Below are 23,933 nucleotides of genomic sequence, written 5' to 3' on the forward strand. Positions count from 1 at the left end.
TCTTCGACTGACTGAAGCTAATAAAACTATACTGTGTGGATGTCAAACTCCACTAATGTGAATTTGAAAAAAAAAATTCGGGGGGAACTGGCGAAAAAGATTCTCTCACCAGGGTGTCGAATCGTGGACACGTGCAGGGCCAGGGAGGCAGCCTCTTTGCTGAGGGCGTTCGGGTCCAGCAGATGGCTGGATCAGGACGTTCTGATGACCCTCGAAGTTTGTGAGGTGGGCGCGCGATTCAGGAGGTGTATGCGTGGGGTGCATACCCGGACCCATACTAGGTGAAAAGAAAGGGAAGGGTAGTCCTCTTGGGGAGAGTCATCATGTCAACCTGGAGGGATGTCGTGATGTCTCAATGATCCAACAGGGACCCCGTCGGGAGACATGGCCAGTCTTCAGCCACGTCACTTGACAGAAGTAACGTCTTCTAGGCGGTTACCGGTTGTTCTCAAGTGGTCAAAAAAAAGGAAAAAAAGTATTTCAAACGAATCTTTACATCCAGAAAAAACCTAAAGGCTGGGAAACCATACAAACTTGATGAAATAAAATTATTTATTGGGCTTAATTTACTCGCGGGAATTAAACAGATGCCGAGCTACAGAGTTTACTGGAGCTCATCTACCGATTCACGCGACTAGGTGAAAATAAAATCTGTTTCCGGGACTACTGTAAAATTTGATCGTAACGTACGGCGGGACAAAATATGAATCACCATTGTAAAAAAAAAAAAAAAAAAAAAATAGGCATCGATGTTTTTATATATATTTCAATGATAAATAAAAGAATTAAACATTTCGTTGTTTTTACCTACTTGTGTACTATCAGCGTAAAAAATCAATTCTGTTTGTGTATCCGAAAGAGTTAATTTGATCATGAGTTTAGCGTTTTATTAAGGCTACACTCAATAATTCCAGTTTTAAATTATTATTATTATCATCTGTTATAATCGTAATACTCAGTTAATTTAATAACTCAGTTTATAAACATTACCTAAGCATTTTTATATCTATAAAAAGTTAAAGAAATTTAATTTTAACAGTTTTTACTTAATAATATTTAAATTAAATAAATAGAACACAGCGGTAAAACGATAAAAAGTAAAACAAACCTTTAAGATTGTGCAAAATCATCAAAGAAATAAATTATAATTAAATATAAATAAGCATGATAAACGTGTTTACAGCTTGCATCATAGTTTTAAAAAATGTTGTTTTTTGAGGATTAGATTCGAATTCATTATTATGCACTATCAAGCACTTCTGGAATAAGTAACAGGATTTTTTTTCCATTGAATATTCATAAGTAGTTCAAACAATTAATAAAGATAATTTTTTTTATGATGCAGTACAAATTCTGAATTGAATTATGAAAATGATGTACTATATAAAACATTGAGATAAATACTACAGAGTGAACGAAAATTTATCGTATGGAAAACATACATGGAATCCAATACGTGAAAAAACTTAATTAAATTTTTAGAAATAAATAAATATTAAATTTCATAACTCTAATTTTGTACAACAAATATGTATTTTTTTTTCTTTCTTCTTTTTCCTGTTTAACCTCCGGTAATTACCTTTCAGCTAATACTTCAGAGGATGATATGTATGAGTGTAGTCTTGTACAGTCTCGGTTCAACCATTTCTGAGATAGGTGGTTAATTGTACCCCAACCACCAAAAAACACCGGTATCCACGATCTAGTATTCAAATCCGTGTAAAAATAATTGACTTTACTAGGACTTAAACTAGGTACAATAAATGTTTGCATTGTCCTACACTTACCGCTGCACAATCATCAACACGTTTCTTCACTGTTAGCAACAGTTTTTTAGGTAGATTTCATAAGAAAGCTATTTATTGTAATGGGTACCATGATATCTAGATCGAGTTCATCAACGGCCAAAATCAGACCACAAGGTGGGAGCTTTTTCGAAAAAACAAAATAACGCTATAACTTTCTTATTAATTAAAATATCGAATTCATTTAAAGTTCTTACTATTCTTTGGATAAGGGCCTAAAACTTATATAAGTAAAGTTTTTTGATATAACCAACCATTGGCCCAGGGGGTGGAAAAAATGGGGTTTTGGACAAAAAACTACCTAGGCACAGATAGGCATCAGTTTAAGGTGATCGTTAGTTCTCTAAACATTAGAATTTTGTCTGAAACAGTTTTTGATATGACTACCCCCCTTATGGCAAGGGATGACCAAAGTTTTACTGGAACTGTAAGATGGGACTTTTTGTTCGCTAAACATATGAAACTTTTTATCACATGTAACCAATGTATTGAGTAAATTTTTTCTTAACTTTAAGCTGGAAATTTTTTTTTATCCCCCTACTTAGCACCGATGAAATCTACCTCTGCCTTCCGGCTTGCCGAAAGGTATTTTTTTTAATGGTTGCCGGACTAATGGAATATTTCGATTGCTCCGGTTGAGTCGATCTATTGTGCATGGATTATTTCTTAATTACTAATTATTTGTACGAATTAAAGGAAGTATTGTGATCGCAAAAAATTTCGGTTTTCAGATTTCAACGGAAATATCTTGATCATCCCTGAATCCATTTTGACTAGTTTCGGTGTGACGTCGAAGATACGTAAATATCTCGCAAACTAAAAACGATTAGGTTTAGGATATTGAAATTTTGGATTTAGGACTGTTGTAACATCTAGTTGTGCACCTTCTCTTTTGATTGCAATCGTCTTGACCAAAAATTTCCAAAATCTAAAAAATTTGGGTTTTGGACTTTTCCTTAACTATAGTAATAAGCCTCATTGAGAGCTTTTTAACGATATGTTTTAAGTGGTACTTATTTTCATTGGTTCCAGAGTTATAGCCAGATAAAATTTTGTTAATTAAATATTTTGATCTTACAAGGGGAGAGGACATCGGTCGAATTCAACTTCATTTCCTTTTTTTTAAATTTAAATATATTGATTTATTAATAATTATTAACCCGTGATTGTAAAAGAATTACAATAAATAATATGAAAAAAAAATCCAGAAGTTATTAGTGAAATAAACTTTTATGTACTTTTATAAATATATATATGTAATTTAATAGGCGTACAAGGAAGTCATGTGGTGTCCACATCAGATTTGGTGAAACATCTTATTATTCTTGAGTATAATTGAATATTGCTTGTGTACTATTCACACACTATGATTCAAATCGGTGTCCCGATTTAAATCATAATTTAAAATTAGGGGTAGTATTAGATAGATATAAGACTTACATTTATTTAAAGGCACTTTTACTCTATCCTAATATTTCAGATAAGATTGTTGAATTAATAATTGTTAATTATATTTGATGTTAATAAAAACTCTTATTTTAGCAACTGTGTAACTGTCCACTTTTAATGAACTGCAGCAAAAAATGTGTGTGTGTGTACGAGGGTAAGTCGATTATTATCCGCAATTTAGTTATAAATTTTATTGCAATACAAATAGGAAACTTACATGTACATCATTTTTCAACATAGTCCCTTTGCATTTCAACGCACTTGGTCCATCGTTGCACAAGCTTCCTGATGCCCTCATAAAAGAAGGTTTTCGGATGAACTGCGAGCCAGGAATGCACCGCTTCTTTCACTGTTTTGTCCGAGGTAAATCGACGACTCCTTAATGCCTCTTTGAGTGGACTAAACAAGTGGTAGTCAGAAGGGACAAGATCAGGACTATACGGAGGATGAGCCGGTACTTCAAAGTCGAGTTTCTGGAGCTTTTCAGCGGTGTGGGCAGCAGTATGTGGACGGGCATTGTCGTGCAACAACACAATACCTTTCGACAGCGTTTGCTTCGAATTGCAGACTTCAGCTTGGCAGTAAGCATCTCACTGTAATGCGCAGTTTGTTGTCGTGTCCCTTTCCTCGTAATGTTCCAGTACAGGGCCTTGTGAGTTCCAAAAACCGTAAGCATCAGTTTTCCTGCGGCCGGTTGGGTCTTGAACTTTTTTTTGCAGGGCGAATTTGGATGTTTCCATTCCATACGCTGCCGTTTACTCTCCGGCTCGTAATGATGGATCCGTGTTTAGTGATGATTCTGTCTTAGAAGATATCCCGTTCGTTGCCATACCAATCCAAATGTTTTTGGCAGATGTCCAAGCGCATTTGTCTATGCGACTGTGGGAGTTGTTTTGGGACCCATTTTGCACAGATTTTATGAAACCCAAGTCTGTTATGGATGACTTCGTAGGCAGAACCGTGACTAATTTGCAGATGATGTGGCACTTCATTGATAGTTACTCGTCCGTCTAAGAAAACAATGTCGCGTGCACGCTCAATGTTTTCCTCATTTGTGGCGGTGAACGGTCGTCCGGCTCCTTCGTCGTGCGTAACACTTGTGCACTATTTTGAATTTTTCAATCCATTCGTAGACACTCCGTTGAGGCAACACACTTTTCCCGTACTGTACCGAAAGTCTTCGATGAATTTCGGTCCCTGATACACCTTCCGACCACAAAAAACCGATCACTGAACGTTGCTTTTCTTTGGTGCAAACAGAAAGCGGAATAGCCATGGTAACGGCAGTGCAGCGATAATGGAACTAATCTAGCAGCATCAAATCAGCACAGACATAACAACAACTACCACGCATGCGTCATCTACGCAACACGACAGTATTACCAACATAAACAAAAATATAACTAAATTGCGGATAATAATTGACTTAACCTCGTAATTTAATAGGGGTACAAGAAAGTCATGTGGTGTCCACATCAGATTTTTTTTTTTCTTTTAAATAACTACGGACGGAAAATGAAGTGCTACAGGCCATTTGTTCGCATAATTTGTTTTGTAATATACTTTGATGTCACGAATCATTCCCTTAAGTTCGACTAACCCTCTATTTAAAGATTTCTGTGCCCAAGACAATGTTTATGCTTCTCAAGGGTGCAGACAAATTATCGTACAGTCGAAACTCCCACATTAAGTATAAAGGCTGTCTAATCAGCCGAGTGAGAGTTCATAAGTACCTAGGTGTTTTGTTTTATGAGAAATTGCTGTTTAGCAACCACATTAGGCAAGTAGCGGCGGACGTCGTCTCAGTGGTTACACAAGAAAGATTCCCTGAGACGTTCAACATTTTCTTTAAACGCCCTCGGTAGTTCCGTACTATTCCCATTATATAAATGGTCGTTTCAAAACGATTGTGATACGTAAGAATGCTACTACCAGTCGGAGGATCACAGTTAAACTTTCTGTGGAAGGTACTTCGAACTATATCCACAAATTCATATTTAGCGGACTCCTTTTTTTCTGTTTAGCCTCCGGAAACACCGTAAGGTATTACTTAAGAGGATGATAGTATGAATGTATATGAACTACAGTCTTGTACAGTTTCAGGTCGACCATTTCTGAGATGTGTGGTTAATTGAAACCCAACCACCAAAGAACACCGGTATCCACGATCTAGTATTCAAATACAGTAAAAGACCTAGCTTTAACAAAAATGCAACTCTGGTAAAATAAGAGTTAATTAAAGCATGAAAGCACTAAATTCAGTTATAAACCGGGAATTAAATTGTTCATAATATTCTACCTGTGATTTGTAAAACTGTGTATCGGATTTCCAGCGAATATTCAAAGAAAATACTCTCAATTTTCTGATCAGAACAAATCTCAGTCATCATACGCGGACACAAATACCACTTTGATCGCTTCAAAATCAAAATATAAACATCGAGGTGTCACAAGCGTATTATTCATCTGCCAGTCTCCGTGGCGCGAGCGGTAGCGTATCAACCTCTCATCCAGAGGTCCCGTGTTCGAATCCCGGTCAGGCATGGCATTTTTACACCCTACAAAATTGTCGTTTCATCTCATTCTCTGATACAATACCAAACGGTAGTCCCGGAGGTTAAAAGTAAAGCGTATTCATCTATTAGACATCTTACTACTGACCTCACTTTGCTTGATTTCTCCGCTGATAATTCAGATTATTGGATTCCTTCTGTACCCAGTGAAAAGCTAATTGAAGCTTACCCAGAGGACTTTAACAATAATTTCTCAGCTGAGCTTTAACAACTTCATTTATATTTGCACCATAAGTTGAATGCAACAAAAAAACGTAATAAGATTCCAGTCGTGCTGAGATTTATGGAATAATTGTAGAAGACAACAACACTGAGAGTGTGCCTTTTCAAATGTAGACATCGCCTTTCGTATATTTTTAACATTAATGGTCACAAACTTGCTCAGCTGAGCGTTCGTTTTCTCAATTGAAATATATATTTTTTTTTTCTTTTCGTTTTGTTTAACCTCCGGGTCCACCGTTATATATTGCTTCAGAGGATGAGATGAATGATTTGTAGCGTGTGTGAAAATGCCATGCTAGACCGGGATTCAAACCCGGGACTTAGTTGAAATATATTAAAAGAACTATTCAACAAGGCAGGTTAGATGCAATTATGTCTAACCTACCGTGTTGGTCTAGTGGTGAACGCGTCTTCCCAAATCAGCTGATTTGGAAGTTGGTAGTTCCAGCGTTCATGTCCTAGTAAAGGCAATTACTTTTATACGGATTTGAATATTAGATCGTGGATACTTTGTGTTCTTTGGTGGTTGGGTTTCAATTAATCGCACATTTCACGAATGGTCGAACTGAGACTGTACAAGACTACACTTCATTTATACTCATACATATCGTCCTCTGAAGTAATAACTGAACGGTTAGTCCCGGAGAGTAAACAGGAAAAAAAAAGAAAATATGCATTGTCTACTAAGTATAGAAGCAAACGTGTTATGTAAGATTAGTTTTGAAGATTTGATCAAAACCTTTGCAATTAAAGAAAAATAAGAGAAAACTTTTCAAATCAAAATAAAGTGTTTACAAAAATCAATGTTACTTTCCATCTTACTGTAAGTTTTGTTTCATTTTGAAAAATTGAAATTTATTTTCTATTTTTTTCTTGGATATTAGATCCAAGAATATATATGGCGCACCAAATTCTCTTAAGTGCTTAGGGCTTCTATGGGTCTTAATCCGGCCCTGAGGAGGAATGGTCAGCACCTTGCTATGGCTTCGCGCTCCGTAGATATGCCCAGTTACGTTTTCCCTTTAAGAATCTGAAAGATAATGTGTATAAATCAAATCGTCACACTATCCACAAAATAAAGGCGGACATTCAACAAGAAATAAACAGCATTGACAATAACGTTTTGCATCATCCCACTGCGATCCCTGGATTACGAAGTGCGTCGCTGCGCAGGGAGGACGCTAACTTCGAACATCGTTTATAATATGATATACCTGTAAAATTTTGTTAATGTAAGTACAGAATTTACTTTACGTTTTAATTTTTTTCATTTCGTTGATCAATTTCGCGACTGTATTTAGTCTATAACGGTACGGTTTTAAGTTGCTATTGCGGCAGTATACCGTGTTTACATATGATTATTTAGGATAATACTGAAGAATGACTTCATTTAAATAATAAATAATCTCATAAATTATTAAATAACTTACAAGTTTAAAGGTTATATAAATAGTGAAGAAGGTTATATACGTATTGATACTAGTATTACGCAAGTACAAGTATGTACTACGTAATACTTGTTTAATAATTGTGCAACGAAATAACAATAATATTATTAATAGAATGATAACCCTACTTATAATTATGTTTACAAAACTTCAGAATAAAATTTATCAAGCTTATTTGTAGTTTAAATTAAACACTCAAACGGTTAGTTGATTCGTGGTGAGACAGTTCACATTTATAAAAGAGCTAGTTATTTGAAATAGCATTTAAAAATTAAATCCATTATTAATTTTTAATGCTTTGAACAAAGGTAGAGTATATTTATTATCATTTGATTATAAGATCGATTATTTTGTTGTGTGTGTGTGTGTGTGTGTGTGTGTGTGTCATAAAATACAAATTTTATAATAGTAAGTAAAAGTATGTTTGAAGATTTCAACTAAAATCTGATGTTGATAGCATATGACTTCCTTCTACGCCTATTAAATTACTTCACACATTTTCATAAATGATAAGTACACAAAATTTTATTTCATTACAAATTTCTGATAATTTTTTTTTTGTTACTGAATTATTATTCAACGTATTTTTTTTTTACAATGAGAGGTTAGTAATTATTAACAAATCAATATATTTAAATTAAAAAAAAGGAGATAAAGTCTGATTCTAACCGATGTGCCTTCCCCTAAGATTTCATTAATTAAAATTTTATTTGGCTATAACTCTGGGACCAATGAAAATAAGAAATGATATATCGTCTCAATGAGGGCTTATTACTTTCTTTTTTTCTTTCTTTAAACACCCGCAAGGCAACCGCTCCTCGCCGTTAAACAAAACAGTCACCTCGAAGTATCATGGTAGCAGTCTCTGCCCACTCTAGCTAGCCCCCTTCTGGGGCTCTCCCACCGGAGTCTCCCCAACTTCACTAGGACACACCGACTTCCTCTTCCGGATTGTCGATATGCTCTTCCGCTAAGGAGCTACCCATCCCGTCTCTACTCTTAACAGTTCCAGATGTGCGTTCCGCACATCCTTCACTTCGCGACCCAATCTTACCTTGAGGGTTCTTTATGCCATCTTCGGGGAGTCCCGACCCTTCCCCAACACTCTTGAATATGGGCGGACCCGTACACCCTAGGCAAAAATACTACCTCTCTGGCCCTGCACGTCGCCACACTTCGACCCCTTTTTTTTTTAAATTATATCATTCCGTCGCTCACACATACATGGGTGCACCTCACCCTACTTCTCCTGCAAAACAAAATAAAATAAATAAAAATCCGCTTGATCGCAGCGTCGTTAAGCATCGCATGGCCGTTACTTCCTTACAGCAAGCATTCCTCATCAATAAGTCCTGTTTCTAACCTCGTAGAACCGCTTCCCCGAGTCTGCTCTCCTCTTCCTTCGTGCCCAGAATTCTGCCGACCATTTTCTCCACGACGTTCCACTCCCTCCTGCCTAGGAGCATGTACCCCGCGATGTTATCTGTGGTGAGCCTAGGGTACCTATCTGTACCCTGACGTGATCCCACCGAGCACAAAAAAGTGTACTCTGGTGTGTCCATTTGCGTACAATATGTACACTCCGGGGAGACTTTTCTTCTGAACCGATAAAGGTATGCTATGAAATCCTCGTGACCAGAGAGGAACTGGGTGAGATAGTAACCCACCTCTCTATGCCCTTATTACTGCAGTTAAGAAAAAGTTCAAAATTTAAATTTGTTTAGATTTTAGGCTTTTTTGGACACTTTTGGTTCAGTCGACTGCAATCAAAACAAGTACGTTACAACAGTTCTAAATCGAAAATTTCAACATCCTACGGGGCTAATCGTGTTTGAATTATGCGAGATATATACGTACGTGCAGACGTCACGCCGAAACTAGTCAAAATGGATATTTCCATTGAAATCTGGAAACCAAAACTTTTCGCGATCACAATACTTCCTTTACTTCGTACATCGAAGTAAAAATGGATATATAACAATCTAATAATTATATTGTACAGTGCGACTCCGATTTTCCCGATGTTTACGTATCCGGACCGCTTACGTCCGTATTAGGTAATTAAAATTGATAAACCAAAATCGAAAACACTATTCAAACAAAGTTTCGCTTCAAAATTAAATAATGTATTTTTATCGGTTTGTTTTTTTTTTATTGGTTATTTTTTAATCGACTATTTTTGCAATTAGTAATAGCACAAAACTTACTTAATTTACGGTTGTGTTAAACTAATTAAAAAATTTACATTTGAAAAGGTTGATAAAACATTAATTGGTCGAGCATGAACTATGATGTAATGATGTTTGTTTTTCTTCTGTATATATACAGCAGGTCAAAACAAATGACATCATTACTATATTCTTTTCCATTTTTTAAGTTTCGTTAACTTTACGCTGGGTAGGTTCATCCTCTTCTTTTTTTTAACGCATAGAGTTGGTCTAGTGGTGAATGCGTCTTCCCAAATCAGCTGATTTGGAAGTCCGAGAGCTCCAGCGTTCAACTCCTAGTAAAGACAGTTACTTTTATACGGATTTGAATACTAGATCGTGGATATCAGTGTTCTTTGGTGGTTGGGTTTCAATTAACCACACATGTCAGAAATGGTCGAACTGAGATTGTACAAGACTACACTTCATTTACACTCATACATATCATCCTCATACATCCTCTGAATTAATTCCTGAACGGTAATTCCCGGAGGCTAAACAGGGTAAAGGAAGAAGGTTCATCCTCTTCAACCCACGCGTTGGTCTAATGGTGAACGCGTCTTCGCAAATCAGCTGATTTTAAAATCAGGAGTTCTAAGCTTCAAATCCTAGTAAACTTTGATATGGATTTGATTACTGATTACGGGTTGACTGTACAAGACTGCACCTCATTTACATTCATACATATCATCCTCTCAAGTAAAATATCACCGGGATATTTTAAGCCTATACCTACCGTTAAACTTCCATACATTCACTCATCTTAAGAAACCCGTATGGATAATTAATTTAATTCTAATGCTGTTAACATACATGTCGATATCATAAGGGTTCGTTAACATCAAGTTTACAACAAAACGAAAACCTGTAGTTCTATCGATGAAACAAGTTGTTTTATCTTAGAAAAACTTGTTAAATGATGCATCGCGTAAATCTTTAGCAAATAAATACGGCATAGGAACATTAACTATTTCAGACATTACGAAAAATGGAGACAATATTATTCCATTATTTAAATTTTCAATTAACCGGATTTGCCATTATTAATCCAGTTTGGTGAAACAGCGATTCTGCCTTTTATCTTGAAGGTTGTGGGTTCAAATTCCAGAAATTTATTTTTCTCAGTTGCACATAACTCATTTTAGATTATCAAAAAATAAGGAAAATGTAATTTAGAGTATCTTTAACTAGACGTAGAATTGTTAATTTCCGGACAAAGAATAAATAAAATAAATAATTTTAATACTATAATTAATATGTTGATATTAATGTATTATAATTAAAACAATAAGAATATCTCTTTATAGATAATTATGAGGCGTGACAAAAAAGATATGCGAATTTTGAATTTTATGAAAAACAATTTAGTTATTCTTCGATATTGATATTGTCCCTTTCAAAGTAATATCCAAGAGATACGAGAGACTCATGCCGGCGTCTCTTCCAATCCTCAAAGCATTTGTGGATACCTTTTTTTTGTTTTGGTAGTGTCTTAGGCGATCAGTTCACTTAATGACTTTTACTTTATTTCATATATAGTCGTAAATCGTTATCTTTTTAATGTTCTCTTAATCAGCGGGAACAAAATAAGTCGAAATATGCCTATACTGCCTCTGAAATACCAATTATATATGCAAAATATGTAGGCTGCGGGATTGGTATGGGGGTTATTTTTGGCTAAATTATCACCAATTAATAGTAAAGTGTGAACAAGAGCGTTATCTAGCTGCAAAATCTAAAGAATTGTTTGCCCACATTTGTGGTCGGTTTTCTTCGGATTGCCTCACGGCAACGGTGTAAAACAAGTAATTCTATATTTTAACTGAAAAATCTTATAAGAATTCATAGGGGACGACGACAGTGTAATCGAAAAAAACAGTAAGAATGTTACAGTTCAATCGAACTAGGGGTGCTTTGGTTCCTCAGAAAGCTTCCATTGGGATGACCTAATCTTAATTTGAGTAATTACGAATCAACAAAGATGTTGTATCTAACAATTGTTCTTTTACAATTTTGTTTTTTGATGTCGCTCTTACTGAAAATTCGTTAGTTTGGCAACAAATTTCACTGCTACTAGTTTCATACCCAAGATGTCAGTCAGTTGTTCTATCGTTGAAAGAGGTTGTTTTATCAAAGAAATTTTAGAAAAATTGAAAATATCTGGTAAGTCATTGTTCCATTATTTAATTTTCCAATTAAACGGATTTGGCCATTATAAATCCATCGCGGTGGAGTAGTAGCGTCTTTGCTTTTCGTCCTGAAGATTATCGGTTGAAATCTGTTGATTTGATTTTCATTTCACCGTACACTCACGTTACGGCACGTTCAAATAATTATGAATCATCAGAAATATTACCCGATAATTGTTCTTCGATGTCCTTTCTCATTGAAAATTCATTAGTTACAAGAGATTTTGCTGCTACTAATTTCATACTCAAAATGTCGGTCAAAATTGTGTGAAAATATCCGTAAGTGATGTTCAACTACAATAATGATTCGATAATTATTAATCACAATGTCCTGTATTTTGCCGATATTTTCATCGGTTGTTGGTTATGACATCTAATCCTTTTGTCGTCTTCACCGTGTTCTTCAAACCGCCGATGAATCCAAAAGCCTTCAATACAATCTTCACTCTCTGTCATCGGTCCATACGACCCGTCCGGCGTCGAGGAAAACTTCATTTAACTATTATCGTACAGGTTTTTGACGGTGAGGAGACGTACCATCTTGTATCCAATTCATGGTCCGTCGTAGCAGATGAAGAAAGAGCCGCGGCATATCCAAATAAGCAGTCCTATTACACGTGGTTCAGCGAAAAAGAACGGCTCATAAACTTGCCTTCGGGATATCGCGCAGAAAACATTTAATTTTGGAGAGTCCTTTTGGCATTTTAAACGTTCATGAGAATTTTCTAACCCCCAGATATGGACATTATGTGTATTAACTTTTCTACTAAGATGAAATGTTGACTCACCATTAAACACGATAGGAAAAAAATTGTGATTTTCAACCTGCAACATTTCAATGACGAGGTTGGCACGTACACCATAATCGATAGGCTTCAAAGTCTGTAACAGCTGTAAACTGTAAGGACGCGTTTGTAAGTGTTTTCATAAAACATTCTACACCGGCATTATTATTTCGCAGCCGGCCTTCATGTCAGATATTTTAAGAATACGCAGGAAAGATTCCCTGAGAAGGCCCTGGTAGTTCCGTACTATTCCCTTTACACAAACGATCGTTTCAAAACGATTGTACTACATAAGAATGCTACTGCCATTTGGAGGATCACAGTTAAACTTTGTGTGGAACGTACTGAGAACTGTATCTAAAAATTCACATTTAGAGGATTTTTTTTACTGTTTAGCTTCCGGAACCACCGTAAAGTATGATTTCAGAGGATTAACCGCATGACTGTATATGAAGTATAGTCTTGTACAGTCTCAGGTCGGTCATTCCTAAAATGCGTGTTTAATTAAAACCCAACCACCAAAGAACACCGGTATCCAGGATCTAGTATTCAAATATGTAAAAAAATAACTTCCTTTACTAGGATTTGAACAATAGAACTCTCGTCGTCGAAATTAGATTTTCGATGATGAGTTCACCACAAGACCAACCCGGTGGGTTACAATTAGCGGAATGCAAAACAGAGAAGGCTTTCTTTTTAATGGTTGCAATCTTCGCTAGTGGCGCTGTCAAGCGGAAAGATAGTGAATTAATCCACCGCCATCCGCGCAAATAAAACAGTCCTTTTTGCTCTTTGATTGTAACTTTAAATCATCACTGTACCCCTCACGCAAAGGAAATTAAAACCCCGACATCCTTTTTTCTACACCCGGTTATTTCCGAACTGGTTAAACGTAAATTCTTAGAAAATGGCTCAAAAAGGGTTTATATTAGGGTATTAATCTATGCATAAATTGAAATGGGAGTGAGGTAATTCTCGCCATTTAGAATTTTTTACTTATAGTCATCCAAAAAGAAATTATCATCTTACAAAACACCCATAAAGTTTGGTTTGTGTGTAATAAAAATTTTATAATTATAAATGGAAATTGTATCCTTGTGATTAGCAATCTTTATGTTTATGATAAAAATAATTATAATGAAATTGTGTTTTTTAGATGAATCATTCAATTGGAAACTACTGGTTTGAAATACTGCTAGGAGTTATCGCATTTATTGTAATATTTTATCGTTTCTGGACAAAAAATTATAATTACTGGAAGGATCGTAATGTACCATATGTTGAACCAGTTTTCCCATTTGGTAACACAAAGGATTTTATTTTATCAACTGGTTTTATTGGGCTTGTTTACAAGGATTTATACTTAAAACTAAAAGGTAACGTAAAATTGTTTATTTTTTACAATTATTTACAATATTAAAATGTATTTATTTATAAATCTGTTTAAATATATTTATTTTCCAGGCTTTATAGATATATCGTATCACTAGCTCTTCAATATACAATCTCTTAATATAAAAGAGAATGTCCTGACTGACTCACTAACTCATAATCAACGTACAACCAAAACTATTATAGGTAGAGACTTGAAATTTTCAGGGTACCTTCGTATCTTTAAGTAGGCGTGCACTGAGAAAGGATTTTGCGAAATTTTGATTTTAAAGGATTCAAATCGATAAAAAACTAAATTTCGTGTTAACAGGGATAAAGGGAAAAATCGAAAAAGGTAAAAGGGAAGAGGGAAGAGGGGAAAATGGAAAAAAGAAAAAAAGGGGAAAAGGAAATGGAAATGGATGAAGAGGAAGGGACAAGGGAAGTAAGGGAAATAAACACGGTAGGAAGAGCTAAGCGAGTCGTGACCCTCTGATTGTGTCGGGAAGCGTAAGTAACCATAGAGCACGGGCGAAGCCGCGACGAGGATGCTAGATTTGGGATTGCAATAAATTTTTGTTTATCTTTATTGGACTTTTTGAACTATTTTAATTCATTTATAAAACGGATCGGTCTAACAAACACTGTTCAATTTTCTTATCTTCCTTTTTTTGTTTTCCTTTATTTAAGTTTTGGGCAACAATTCATTGTTTATCGTATATTCCTTCAGTATTTTTCATAAAAGTTTTTATTTACCATTTTATCAGGATTTAATGAAAATCTAAATATACTATTGACGATTAAATATTTTTTATTTATAAAAAAAAAGTTCGCTATTAAAAAAGCATTGCGAGTGAAGCTACATCTATAATGTGGGCGAATTCGCGACGGGGTACGCTAGTTTAGCCTATATAAAAGAAAGTATGCTAATCTGGTTGAATATTGCGTATCGGGGTATTTGACATTTCATTACCTTCTCAGACCAACAAACATAATTGTAGTATTGAAAAATTACAGAAAGATGTATGTGCGTTAAGCAAACCTGTCTTTTCGCTTGATATCTATAGACTGGATGGCTCGTTTCGGATAAAATTTGGCGCGATGATTTCTGTATATGGGGGCAATGATGTCATTTAATTTTAACTAATCGATCGATGAAGCCGTTACTTCATGAAAATCCATCATAACAAAATAAAAATAAAAATGTTATTTGATTTTCAAAAAAACATTAACATATTTTCTTTTGTCATTTAATTTTAGTTCGGGTGAAAGGAGCAAAGAGTTACGGACCTTATGGACACCATATCCCAAAATTTATAGCTAAAAGCGAATGATAGCTAAATTTGTTCAAATAATTTAATATCACTTGATGGTGTTTGGACTTGTTCAAACTCTCATTATGAGGTGGAGGCAAAAGACATCTTTTTTGCCAATAATGGACTCACAAGTTCCATTCTTTTACTAATTAGATGATTTCAACACTTTAATATTTCACTTCATCTATGTGGAGAATTTCATTCATGGGTAGGGGATAATGATCCTAATTTTTTGCTTTGTTTCGTCAATTATCGTTTTGCTTTATATCTTCAGATTGAATTAACCAATTTTTATAATCTTTTACTATAACTTCTGAATTCGTTTCATTGATGCCATATTATTTTGGTTACAACTGATCGAAGAGGGTTAAAAATTATAGGTAACGCGTGTATCGAATCAAAATATATCATAAAGAGTAAAATCATTTTTTTTTTTTCATAATTCGATCTTTCTTCTATGGCAGTCGCAAATGCCGGATCTTAATCTTATAGAAAGTTTGTGGTTTCAGAGAAAATTTACTGCTTATAAGGAATGGAGTCACCGATATCCCAACCCCGTAGGGGGAAGACACTCACCTTGTGACGTTACCGGTCGCCACACCACCCCCTCCGTTCCAAGCCCTGAGGAGCTTCACCGGAGGTCGTCTTTAGACCCTCTAACTGATTACATCTCACAGTCATCAGCTAGGCCTCGGTCGGGATTCAACCGATGTAAATGCCTTGGCAGACATTTTCATCAGTAAAATGCAAATCAAATTTCGCCTTACGTAGGCCTCAAACGGACATCTTCACATCCAACCTAACATGATTCCCTCAACTAACTGACGGAAACCCCGGAAAACGAACGAGTTTAAAGTTAAATCAGTGCTCATGCCAATCAAAATTATGTCTTACGCAACATAGAAATTCAGACCTACACCCAAATAAGTCGACCAGTTTAGGTCACCTAACAAGTAACCTCATTCCGGTCCGCGCAGGAGCCGCGGACAAACCCCCACCCCCGCCCGGTTCCATCATGATGTCTCGTGTGGTATTACCAAGTCACGATCAGGACTGCCACCGGCGGAGGGAAGCCACGCTTCTGGACGCACAGGTTATCATACCCCGGCCGCGCGGCCACTCCCACCAGCGGGAGCCCCAAAGCGAATCACAAACAATACCAATATAACCGTGGCACGATGCCAACGCGCGGTAGGCGCGTTGGATTGTTTGGAGGTAGTCCAAACAATCCAATGCCTAAGCCGGGACCCTAGCCCCCGGGATCCTACCACGATCGAGTACCTCGATTACAGACCTACAGACCTGCACATCACGAGGGGGCGTGAAGAAAACCAGCCACTATAGACCATTCCTCTCGGATCATCTAGTTAGTACGGAGATCCAGAAAGGAATGTATTCTCTCAAGTTCCCTAACAGCTCATGAACGTTCGATCTCGTATCAGGGACAGAGGGTAGAGGATGTGGTCCACTGTATCATCAGTCCCACAATCCGGGCATTGACTCGAATCCACCAAACGAGTCACCGACATCGATTAAAATTCTTTTAATCGTTACGATCAATGAGCAATAGAATTCCATAAGCAAGAAAACGTAAAAACATTATTCGAAAGTATGCCGAACCGAATTAGAGTTATTAAAGCTAAGAACGTATTAGTTATTCTCCTTCCAAGTAGTCTGTTGTGGTGAAGGTTCAGTAGCCAGTTTATATAATTTTACAAGGAAAGTGATGCAACTCTTTGCCAGCTTTTTTCTTATGTTTACTTTATATATCAGTAGCTTATCGGTCCCTTTTTAAAAATGTACAATTAAATTAATGGTTAAAAATCCTTAGGGAAAGCTAATCGATGGAAGTCACGCCATTGAGGCTGCTGAAAAGGCGGAGAGAGAGTCATTCGCTATATAGCAGGAATTCTGTCTAATTGTGGGGGTCCGGGACAACTGCGGGGGAGGTTGCTTACAGGAGTTGCGTATAGCACGCTGCTATACGGTGCAGAAATCTGGGCGGACGTGGTGCAGTACAGAAAGTATAGAGTGAGAATTAAGGCCTTACATAGGAGGTGCCGCCTCGGGATTGCAACAGCCTACAGAACTGTTTCTCTGGAGGCTGCGGAGGTTTTGACGGAGATGTTTCACGTAGACTTTGCGATCGCATGATGGAGAAGGCTACGAAAACTTGGTACCTTGAATCCGACTGAGAAGAGACAGGCGAGTTCGGCGATCACGGAAGAGTTGATGAGGGCATGGCAAGAAAGGTGGGACGGATGTGAGAAGGGCAGGTGGACCTATACAGTAATAAAAGATGTTGGAAGATGGTCCAGAAGAACCCATGGTTCGCTGGATTTTAATTTAACTCAGTTGCTGGCGGGCCGTGGGGATTCAGAGAATATCTATTTCGTTTTGGGTTGGATTACTCGGATGGATGCCCCGACTATTAGGTTGAGGAGTCGGCGTTCCATGTGTTCTTTTGTTGTCCTCGTTTTAACACAGAAAGAGAGGAGATGATGGATGCCAATGGAAGAGACGTAATGCTTGAACCAGAGGAACTAATGGGGATTATGTTATATGGTGAAGAATATTGGTCTGCCGTTTCCAGATTTGCAAGAGCGGTAATGACGAAATTACGCACTATCGAGGAAAATCGTAGGCCAAGAAGGGGTCGTTGGAGGATGCGGAGGCAGACAGGCGCTCGGTTGAGGGCCTAGGTTCCCCGTACGTGGGGGGGTCGCCTGGGTGCGATGAGGCCGTGGGGAATCCGCTCCCGCGTCCGATGGTGACCCATGAGGTAAGTATGCTGTAGTGTTCAATTGCCAGTGAAGTGGTTGGACGTGACTGATTGATGTGATGTGTGGAGTGTGCGGCATGAGATATATATTCTGAAGTGATGATTGGATGTCGTGGAGTGATTTTAATCTGATATGAGGTACCTTGTGGGTGTGTGAGGTCGGTGTCTGTTGACTGTGGTGCTTGAATGTGTGTGAGGACGTATTTCCCCCCTTTCTGGAGAATTTCACACCAGCTGTACCAGAAAGGATGTGTGGCCAGGGGTGGAGGTTTAGTCGGTAGTGCGCGGGAATACATACGTATTTAATAAAATCTTGCGAAACCTGTTAGCGAGCCCGAAACTGCCTAGGCGCCCGAAAATGGGGTTCCTTCACCTCTTGTTTCTAATCGAAACAATTGTTATGTAATTTTATTTTCAGTAAATATTAAGAACTAACTTTTTAAAATTTCAGCTTTCAAGGAAATAGAAAAATTAATAATTTGCGAGTCAAAAAGAGCTTTACCATATGTAAGATGTAATACACTAACCGTTACCCGCGGCTTCGCCCGCATAAATTTTGGATTTGTACCTAGATCAAGTTTTCAAATGAAATATTAGATTTTTATTAAAATCATACCGCTATTTAACGGTTGATGTTTTAGCTTGCGTATTAAAAAATCAGTGCAATTACTTTGGTGAGAATATTATCTTGTCGAATCGCTGCTAACATTAGCTTTACCCCGTTAAACATTTACGATTTTGAATCGTACCGTGGAATTATATATACATTAAAAACATTATCAAACGGAAAAATATCGTGTAGGTAATAAACTAAAGCTGACATATACGCAGAAATACGTCGAACATAATAAGATTTCAAATCGAATTTGAACAATAAAACGATGGTGAGGTGAGTCGGAGTCGTCTTGTAAAATATAATCATTATTTATTACATGTTGTTGAGACTTAGAATTTTTATACAAAATTTTGTTCGCCCCCTTGCCTTCAATTGCTTTTTTAAATGTGCGTTTTTTTTTGCTTTTTTTAAAAAGAATCATAATGCCAATTTTTCAAGACTGAAATACCTTGGGCTTCATATACTCGTAGTTTCGTGAAAACCCCTTTGTACCCAATCAAACTGGGTTTTTGAAAAATGTTGAAATACGGAGCATATAATTTTATTTTGAAAGGATTGTCCAAATATCGGTTTTCATAACTACAACAGATTAGGTTTTCGGAGGTATAAACTTTTCATGAAAAACTTTGCTCCCCCTCTTTGCCATCTCCTTTTAGATGGATTTTCCTAAATTTTCCCTTTGTCGATTTCTATATTATAAAAACGATGAACTCTCCAAAATTTACCGACCTAGGTTAAGTTGATGATTCAGTCGGGACTCTTAGATTTGTTTTACATACAGAGTGTTCCAGGACGTATTCGCCGAATTTCAGGAACCGATTCAGAAGACCAAAATGAGCAAAAATTTTCATATCCATATAAGTTCTATTTTGCTTTGTTTCCTTCTGGACGCCATTTTGTATTTTTCAACAAAAAAAAATATTTCTCAGAAACCGGTAAACCTACTTAACTAAATTTTGACAAATCTATTCTACAAAACAAAGAATTTTGAAAACGTCACCTTCAAAAATCTCAAAATGGCGGCCATCTCAATTTTTAATCTTCATATCTTTGTTTGATTAAATTTTTACTTATTACAAAATTTATTTAACTTAAACTTAAATAATTTTTCAATTTAAATTTTTATGTTTTTTTTATTTTTATGTATCATGCTACAAAATTTTTATTTAGTTAAATATTGTATTTTTAAATAGTTCTTTTATTAATCATTCCATTATAATGATATAAACTTGGGGATAGCGCTCAAGGTTTCTTTTGCTGGCTGCGTCAATGATAAATATGTTGAATAAAATTGAATATGTAATTTTCAATTGACAATAAATAAATATTTTCCCTTGACAAACAATCGAGTTATTGTAAATAATTAATAATTTTCATTAATTTACTATTATTACTTGAGATTAATCATTTTTATTACATTTAGTGGAGGAAGTAAAAACGAGCAAAAGATTATCATCTTGCATTACGGTGCGCAAACGTACTGACGGATTAATTGTCTGCAATTTTTTTTTTTTTTTTCTTGACAACTCGATTGTTTGTCGAACAGATTTTTACAAGTTGTGTCATTTAGTTCAAAATAAAATGCTTAGTAAATTTTTTAATAAGTAAAAATTTGATAAAACAAATAATTACAAAGATATTGAAGATTAAAAAATTAAGATGGCCGCCATTTTGATATTTTATATGATGACGTTTACAATTTTTTTTATTTTGTAGAATAGGACACTAGCCGTGGATTTTCCATATTTAATTAATGTAGGTTTACCCGTTTCTGAGAATTTTTTTTTTTTTTTTAATTACAAAATGACGTCCAGAAGGAAAACAAAGTAAAATAGGACTTATGTTGATATGAATTTTTTGCTCATTTTGGTTTCCTAAATCTGTACCTAAAGTTCGGCGAATACGTATCGAAACACTCTGTATATGTAAAAAATATATTTTATTTATATTTTATGAAAGTTCCTTTATCCCAATAAAACTAGAAAAATAAATTAATTATAAACACGTGGGGTTCATCCTCACAGATCTAAGTACTAATGTGCCGGCCTCTGTGGTGCGAGTGATAGCGTCTCGGCCTTTCATCGTAGTTCCTGGGTTCGAATCCTGGTAAGCATGCCATTTTCACACACACTGCAAATCATTCATCTCATCCTTTGAGATAAGCGCAAAATCAATGCTATTGACAAAGCAACATGTAACGACCTGTTTGGTTGTATCTTGAGGTGATCTAAGAGCATTTTTCAACATTTTGGACAGATGAAGTTCTGCGGTTTCACTGAGAAGATTATCGATTGGTTTCTACTTGCTAATAGATAAAATATATTGTTTCTGTTGTGTCTAACATTAAATTCCATTTGCTATCCCCTTGGCGTGGTTATCCAGTTTTTATCCAGTAATATTTCACAATGAAAGACATTGCTAAGTGTCTATAGCATCTCAAATCACAGTATTGACTCTTATAGGTGGAACAATAAAAAAACGCATTTATAAACAATAAAGTGCAATCAGCTAATATTTGCACCATCTCGGGGTATATTAATGGAACAGCTGAAATAAAGGTAAAGTAATATTTCAAAGATACTGCACATTTCAAAACTGTAAACAGGATTTTTGTTAAAATGTACATGTAAAGGAAATCATGCCCTCGACGAGTCATATATTACAATATCGAAAAGATAATTTCTTAGTAGTGAACAGTTAAAATTTTTGAGAAATTCAGTTCAGATTACTGGAGACTTTTATCACTAAAACTCTGATTATCGCGATAATACTATAGAGATATAGCTCAAAGCTGGTTACCTACTTTCCAAATACTATTTGTATAGATTAATGGATTATAATATTAAATTTATTTTAAAAATACTATATAAAAGTTGTTATTCTCTAATTTTTTTTTTCTATTTTAGGTCATAAATATGGAGGTTATTATTTTATGAGAAGACCAGGAATTATATTAAGGGATCCAGAAGTTATAAAACAAATAATAACAAAAGATTTTAATTATTTCACCGATAGAGGTATTACAATAGATGAAAAAAACGATCCGTTATCGGCTCATCTATTTAATTTAGGTGGTGAAAAATGGAAAAAATTACGAAACAAATTAACACCAACATTTACATCCGGTAAAATGAAAACAATGTTTCATTTGATGAAAACTTGTAGCAAACAATTCGAAAGAAGTCTTAAAGATTATGCTGAACGAGAAGCTGTTATCGAATTAAAACATTTTACAGCAAGATTTACGATCGATATAATCGGTTCCTGTGCGTTCGGACTCGATATAGATTCATTAAATGATCCTGATAATGAATTTTATAGGATATCAAAAGGAATTTTTGGATTATCTATAAAGATGTACATTCGAAACGCATTAAATTCTATTATACCAGGTATCACTAAAACGTTAGGTCTTAAGCTTACACCGAAAGATAGAGAAGAATTTTTTTTTCGTATTGTCCGTGAGACTGTTGATTACAGAGAGAAAAACAAAGTTACTCGAAATGATTTTTTGGATTTGCTTATTCAGTTGAAGAACGGCCATTCAATTACTGATGATAATGAGGAAAAATCTAACCATGAAATGAATGAAATATCTAAGAACCTTCATAAAAATAATGAAGATTCTGGACATTTATTGGATCAAAATTCTACAGATGATTTAAGTAAGTATGCATCGTATTTATTAATTTTATTTTTTATGTAGTAGTATTTCAGGAAGTTTTGCCAATACTTTATAATAGCTGTGTACTCCTCTCAAAGTTATCTGTATTAATGTAGGCCTGGAAATGCTTTGTTTTTTGGTTACGGCTAGTTACTACATCAGAATAGCCTGGATGGTGAAACGGCTTGCTTTCCCATACAAGAAGTTGATAATTCTTAGCCCGGACGAACAAGTTATATTTCACCAGTTAAAGGCTCCTTGATATTGTTCCTAGTCACCATTCTGATATCAGCTCCTAATTAACATCTCATCCTGGTTTAACCATCTATGGACGGTAACAAGTTATACAAGTACACTCTATATACAAATTAGGAACAGAGCTGCCTACGGGTCACAAGTCAAGATTGCTGTACTATTTAAATGGATATTTTTCAGAATATGCCAGTTAAAAAAGAAACAACTCAAAATAATAAAATGTTGATGTAAGCAAACATGATTTACGCTGAATTGTGATTTATAATGAATCATCTGATGTTAGATAAATAACCTTGATAAATTTATGCGAAATACTATGGGGTGTTTCTGACCCCATATATGGATGTTATTTTTACCTAGATAAAATGTTAACTCACCGATAAACTTGATATGATCAAGAAAAATTTCAATGTCTTGCCAGAACATTTGATCACAAAGTCGGCACCACAGCATAGTCGGTAGGCTTCAAAGCCTGTAACAATTGTAAACAATATTGCTAAATTGCTAATTCACGGCCGACCTTCTTAACAAATTCTTAAGACTACTCAGGAAAGACTCCCTTACATGTTTAACATTTTTTTCAGATAGCCTCGGTAGTCTGTACTCTTCACTTTACATAAACATCCAGGTGTTTCAAATCGATTATACTATCAATGATGCTATTTTCAGAGGATCACTTAAATCTCAGAATACAATTTTTACTCTACAGATTCATATTTAGCAAAATGCAAACGATAGAAGGCTTTCTACTCAAGAGTCGCAATCTTTTCTAGTGTCACTGTTAATTGGAAAGGTAGGAAAACAAATCTATGGCCATGCACACAACTAAAACTGTACGTTTTGCTTTTTTATTCTAGCCTTAAAGAACAGTATACACCTCATCCAAGGGATATGATAAATTAGATTTGCAGTTTTTTTTACACCTTTTTTCTTTTCTTGTTTAGCCTCCTGGAATTACTGTTCAGATATTACTTCAGAGGATGATATGTATAAGTGTAAATGAAGTGTAGTCTTGTACAGTCTCAGTTCGACCATTTCAGAGACATGTGGTTAATTGAAACCCTACCACCAAACAACACCAGTATGCACGACCTAGTATTCAAATCCATATAAAAGTAACCGCCTTTACTAGGATTTGAATGCTGGAACTCTCGACTTCCAAATCCGCTGATTTGGGAAAACATGTTCACCACTAGACCAACCTGGTGGGTTTTTTTTACACCTAGAATATACGTATATAAAAATCACACA

At 35.6% G+C, this 23,933-nt stretch overlaps 1 protein-coding gene across 1 annotated transcript in view; it reads left to right on the forward strand.

The window, feature by feature from the left end:
• The first annotated feature begins 7,647 nt into the window (after positions 1–7,647).
• LOC142322490 (putative cytochrome P450 6a23) overlaps positions 7,648–23,933 on the forward strand; it is a 30,331-nt gene continuing 14,045 nt past the window's right edge. Inside the window, exons 1-3 of the mRNA XM_075361630.1 lie at positions 7,648–7,805; positions 13,835–14,054; positions 21,670–22,428. Coding sequence (XP_075217745.1) covers positions 13,835–14,054; positions 21,670–22,428 — 979 coding nt within the window. The 5' untranslated portion in view covers positions 7,648–7,805. The remainder of the gene's footprint in view (positions 7,806–13,834; positions 14,055–21,669; positions 22,429–23,933) is intronic.

Source organism: Lycorma delicatula, chromosome 1, assembly GCF_047948215.1.
Source record: "Lycorma delicatula isolate Av1 chromosome 1, ASM4794821v1, whole genome shotgun sequence".
Taxonomy (NCBI): Eukaryota; Metazoa; Arthropoda; class Insecta; order Hemiptera; family Fulgoridae; genus Lycorma; species Lycorma delicatula.